Source organism: Rutilus rutilus (assembly GCF_951802725.1).
Source record: "Rutilus rutilus genome assembly, chromosome: 5".
Classification (NCBI taxonomy): domain Eukaryota; kingdom Metazoa; phylum Chordata; class Actinopteri; order Cypriniformes; family Leuciscidae; genus Rutilus; species Rutilus rutilus.
Genome location: NC_140213.1, coordinates 37,898,870 through 37,904,977, shown reverse-complemented (window position 1 = coordinate 37,904,977; position 6,108 = coordinate 37,898,870). Strand labels below are relative to the sequence as shown.

The following is a 6,108-nucleotide window of genomic DNA, read 5'->3' as shown; positions in this document are numbered from 1 at the left end:
TTTGTAAGTCGCTTTGGATAAAAGCGTCCGCTAAATGAATAAATGTAAATGCAATTTTATATAGGTATGATATTTTTTTATTTACAGATAGAAATATTTAATTTACAATTCAATGTCCTTCAATTATTGATGAAATTATTTCGATTAATTATTTAATAAATTATAATGATTATTAAATCACAAATATCTATTTTGCAAATTTGTATTTTTAACTACAGACTGTCATAAAAACAACCAAATGGTTAAACAATTAAATTTTGATTCAGTAACTGCTCTGACAGAATTGATGACATTATGACACTTTAAGTTATTCTTTTAAAGAATCCTCTCAATTGTTCATGAGTCAGACTTTATTATTGAGTGCAGTCAGCAAAGACAACAAAATAGAAAGACATGTTGTCTTGACATTATGTTTGTCGTCTTATCCCATCACATTTACTTCAAAATCACAACTTTAACTCTTTCCCCACCATTGACAGAAATTTTCATCATTTGTGAGACAACATTTCCTTGCCATTGACGTAATTTTCCGGCTTTCCGTGTTTTCACTGTTATACGGTAGGAAGCGCTATTACATATCTTTTGAATCTCCTGATCAAAATATATGCGAAGATGATGCAGAAACAAGCAATATCATATGTTATCATATGCATATGTAAAATAACGTGATCACAACATTAAACCGCATATCAATCAAAACTGCCTAACGTTACTGAATGAAATGTCGACCCAGGACAAGGCTCATGACTGTGCAAGCATTAGGTTGTTGATAGACTCAATATACTCCATCAATGTTTTGATCATCGTTCTGAATCCGATCTGCATGTAGTCTTTGACAAATAATGCATGGAGCTAGAATAAAACAGGCTTTTTTTTTGTTTAAAAGTAGAGGGTCTGTTCTTTCTTTTGATATAGTGCATGTTCAGAAAAACTTATTCTGAAGGCCATTAAAGTTTTGTGTAAAATATCATAAACGCTGGTTGCTGGCAACTTAAAAAAAAAAAAAAAAAAAACACTGGTGGGGAAAGAGTTAAAAAATATCAATTCATTTTAAATAAAATTCCTTTAGCTTTGGCACTGTGGATTCAGCTAGGGTTGCCAACTTATGGAAAGGAAACGGCTTTATAGGAAAATAAGGGACACCCAAAATATTTGTAGTGTGCCACACAGTGCATATCATTTCAGCATCTACAGTTAAATATGTGTACAAAATATGTATAAAGGTTCTCAGACAAACACATTTGGGTCATTTCGGAAAAATCAACCAAATTTCTGAAACTTTCCCGGCTCAAATTTTTGCTTTTGTTAAAAGGAAATATTCTGAAGAAAGACAAACGTAAATGAAGAAGAAAGCCACAATATTAGGCTACATGTGATGGATGTCTATTTACTGAGTAATTTACAGTTTTGTAAAATGGGTCAAAATGACAATTTTCACCTAAGATTTGGAGTCTGCAGCATTATTTTACTTTTACACAGAGATTGTTAGGTCTATTAGCTAAATCGGTTGACTTTAGCCATCTTTGTTTCAATATAACTATATGCCAACGGTGACATTTTTAAAAATGGGAAAAAGCAGTACTTTTGTTTGTTGCCAAAAGTTTGAATGCCTGGAACTCATATTAAAAATTGGTTTCTTAATTTTTAAGGTCACATATGGTTAATTAAGTCCCAATATAGGGATGTTAATGTGGCTCCATGAGTAAATTAGTTTACATTTTCAATGGTCGCACATTTTCTGAAGAACAAATAATGTTGAAACTAGAAATGTATCTTGTTTTTGTTTTTCTATCAACACAATTGAACATTACTGAGTGCCATAAATAGTATTTTTCCAAAGTTTGTGTGCCTGTAACTCTAAAAATAAAAAAAGATATCTTAATATCCTTCTATATTCTCATTCTTAATAAACTTTTCTTTTGTAATCTTCATTTTAAAGGCCATATATGGTTAAGTCCCATAGAAATAATGTGGCTCCATGTTCAAATTGTTGAATTTGACCTATTTTCAATATATAGCTATACCAACGAATATTACTATATCATCAACCTCTATTCAAAACGATAAACATAAAAGTATTTTTTTTTTTTGGTCAGGAAGATACATAGATGGCATAAAATTTAAAAGCACAATAATTAAACGGCTTTTGGTGCTTGAGATTTTGAGATTTTATTTGTTATTTTATGTTTCAATAACGAGGTCCAAAGTAGCCTACGGTACAAGTTACTTTAATGTAAAATGTTTTTCTCTATTTAACATTAACTTACAATAGTGAAAGATTTTTGATAACGTCTTCCCTCAGGTAGACTGCATGTTTTCTTGCGTTGCTGAATGTTGGACTCATGAACAATAATCACGTTGTTTGTAGTCGTCCAAACTGATGACGGAATCAAAACGCGGACAGTGAAAGAATGGATTTGCCATTAGCGCGAGTCCCGATGGCTGTGAAGCGGGAGCGAATCAAATCAAATCAAACAAAGATTTGTCTCAAAGAAATGGTTAATTCTTCATTTAGATCGTATGCCTGAAAATACGGGACAAACTGCGTTAAATACGGGACGATTCCGTATTATACGGAACGGTTGGCAACCCTAGATTCAGCAGTGGCACTTTAGCTGCTATTCAACCTGGAGGAAAAGCAGCTAAAGTGTTTCCTGTGGTGCTCTGCCACTGCTGAATCGGAGTAGTATTTTGTCTACTCACAACTTGCTCGCTCTCCATTGCTACGAACGTCGTCCTCTTCCATCTTCTGCTCTACCCTGGTCTTCTCCCACATTTTCTGGATCTCAGACATGCAAAGCTTGGGATTGAAGCGAAAGAAGAGTTTCCCAGTTTTAATGGTCAGATTGTGCTGACTCCAGTCCCACAAGTACTGCAAGTTCTGGTTGTCCACCGCATAGAATGCATAAATCCTATAGTAGGAAAAACACACACACACACACACACACACACACACACACACACACACACACACACACACACACACACACACACAACGAAACAGCTAAGTATTAAATACTAAATGTATTATTTCTAATGTAAGTATAATCTAAGCAAAGAAAGGAATTAGAATGATCGGATCTGGTTATTCACGTGACAAATGTGATATGTGTGAAAACAACAACTGAAGCGCATGCACAGATTGTATTTCATTAAAGCACACGCGGAGATCAGGGCTCAGAAAAGGGTTTAGGATGACTTCTACAGCTGCACCCGACTGAGTCGCACTGAACTCCTCAGGAACGTGGAGAATGCCTGCGCTGCTTACAAGCATTCCTCAAGATGAAACTCAACCCTAGTGAGATCACAACAGAAGAGTTCCCACAGCCTCCCTCAGACATCTTCCGTGAAATCATGGGAGGGAAAATGAGTCAGATAGCAAATACTGATTTATATATATATACTTGATACTTCAGTACATACATTAATGTACATGATATCAAATAGCTTAATCAGGAGGTTAAATGTATACTTCTTTGTGTACGAACAACATACGTACATTAGCTGAATCTCTCGACTTAGCTTTACGAGTCTGAGCTGTACATTCCATTAGAGCAGACATTTTATTACTTTCACCCGTTCCTATGGAAACCCTTGAAGACACGTGTTGCAATCAGGGAATCGTCAAGTACACAGAGTGTTACAAGAAATATTCATGTTCTTTTTGTTTCAGACATGAGACTATGTTGCAACGTGACTACCGTGCTGGTGCAGAAGCTGAGTTATGGAACATAATAGATGGTAATCATTTTTGACCAGCAACAAACCACCTACCAGCTGGTCTAACTCGCTTGGTCGCTTCAAAAGTTTGGGGTCAGTAAGATTTTTTTTTTTTTAAGAAATTCATATTTTTATTCAGCAAGGCTCATTAAATTAATCAAAAGTGACAAAAGACTTATAATGTTACAAATCTTGTTTCAAATAAATTCTGTTCTTTTGAACCTTTTTGTTTTACTGTTTAAAAAACAGTTTTTAACAAAATAATAAGAAATTATAATAATAAGGAATGAATAAGAAATGTTTCTTGAGCAGCAAATCAGCATATAAGAATAATTTCTGAAGGATCATATAGGAAAACTGTAGTTATGGTTGCTGAAAATTCAGCTTCTTAAATCACAGGAATAAATTGCATTTTATTATATATTAAAATAGAAAACAGTTGTTTTAAATTGTAATAACATTTCACAATATTACTGTTTTTATAATGCAGAATAATGCAGCCTTGGTGAGCATAATAGACTTACTGACTCAAATTTTTGGACGGTTGTCAATGGGAGACTAATCTTAAATTTCTTAGTATATTAATATATAATATAATACATTTTTATAACATTCTTACAGTTATAACGTGTATAAAGACCTATTCCCAACAAAGTCCTACTCTTAGGTGCAAAAACAACTAAATGAAACAATACATTCATTCAGACATAATCACACCGGTATTATTTTAACGGAGAGCAGTCCTTTTTCATCTTCATCTGATGAAGATACTGATCAAATAACACGCTTAAGGCTGAAATTATCTCCACATTAGAGGAGTCAAACTGCCATTCAAGATGACACGAATGATCTTGATAGTCCTATGCAGGCCAACAAATAACTAGTGTTCAGTGAGACATATAGCATATTTACAGCACCTGTTTTGCAGGCTAACTCTGTTCTGTACACAATCAATCATCAACATGCCACCACAATAGTTATGTGTTTTATGCGCCTTACTGCTCTGAGAGATCTTCTCCATTAATGTATCGCAAACTTTTGAGGAAGGACAGAGAGCCCAGAGTTTGAGAGTGTTTGATCTTTACATATCCAGTGACTGTCTGGATCAGGCCCATGAAACTCTCCAGCTCTGATGCAATGTTATCTGGGGAAAAAGAGAGAGAGAGAGAGAGAGATAGACAGTGTGAGAGGGGAGACAGACAGACAGACAGAGAGAGAGATATGACACTGGAGCAACACAAACCAAATCCCAAAGGACACACAGTGTCTGCACTAACTCATCACTTCATCAGTGTGAGTGATACATGGGTGGCAGCCAGAGTCCTGCACACGGGTGGGGATGGGTGAACCTCTATTTACGTTGTCATCTGCGGTGCGGGTCGGGAACGGTCCTGTGCTTATTTGTGTTTACGCTCTGTAGTCTGAAGACTGTCAAAGGTTTCCAATTACAACGCGATTTTCAGCGTTGTGCATTGTAGCCAATCGCGCAGCAACTAAAGTGATTGACATCTTCAGTCATTAAGGGAGTGCTTTTTGCTCACTTTCTGTACAGTATATAATCTATTTGCAATTTGAATAAAAGTTAAAAAAATTTGCTGCTAAGAGGACCTATACAATGCAGAGACACATTAAACATTTAAATTCCTCAATATTATATGACAGTAAAGGCTCGTATTTGTTCTTATAATCTATGGAGACCTCTAATCATCTGTATGGGCAGATTGTTTACATGATGTAGGAAAAAGTTTTGTATCGTTTACACGACGGATGCACATTCTCATCTTGCGTCTACATCAGCGTGTCTATTTTTCTTAAATGCATCAACTCAGAATGGCTAATGTTGGTTTGATTGCTTGTGTTACATGAGAAAATAAATATTTTTTTGTCAATCTGATGTAGTAGATTTAATGTGGGTGTAGTTCGGGTCGCGGTCTTTATGTCAAATGGGTCGAGTCGGGTACAGAATGAAATCAGTGCTGCTGTCGGATTACGGGTCGTGTGTTCTGTTAAGTTCTGTGAGTGCGGGTTTACCAAACAGGACCAGTGCAGGACTCTGCTGGCAGCAACAGCTGGCCATTATGTCACCCCAGGAAAATAAAAACAATAATCAGGGTCTACCAGCGTTTGACCAATGATTTTCATGATCTTTCCTGCCGTTCCTGATTACTGGATAAGGGTTTAAAAAATATTTGTACATTTAAAATAATAATTATACAAATAATACAAATTTTAAATTGATTTTCATTTGTGTATCAGGTACCAATCTTTAGGGAATAAATATTTAAATAATGATAAGTTTAGGGTACAAATGTCTCCTATATGTTGTTTTTTGATTTTATATTTTTAAGGCGAGACACTACAGGTGAATAGGGTAACATTTTTGACTAG

At 35.3% G+C, this 6,108-nt stretch overlaps 1 protein-coding gene across 1 annotated transcript in view; it reads right to left on the bottom strand.

Moving 5' to 3' along the window:
- Nucleotides 1–6,108, bottom strand: part of igf1ra (insulin-like growth factor 1a receptor) — a 98,081-nt gene that overhangs the window by 18,616 nt on the left and 73,357 nt on the right. The window contains exons 5-6 of the mRNA XM_084409813.1: nucleotides 4,720–4,864; nucleotides 2,704–2,912 (exon numbers count right to left, since the gene is read on the bottom strand). Of these exons, the coding sequence (XP_084265939.1) occupies nucleotides 2,704–2,912; nucleotides 4,720–4,864 (354 nt within the window). The remainder of the gene's footprint in view (nucleotides 1–2,703; nucleotides 2,913–4,719; nucleotides 4,865–6,108) is intronic.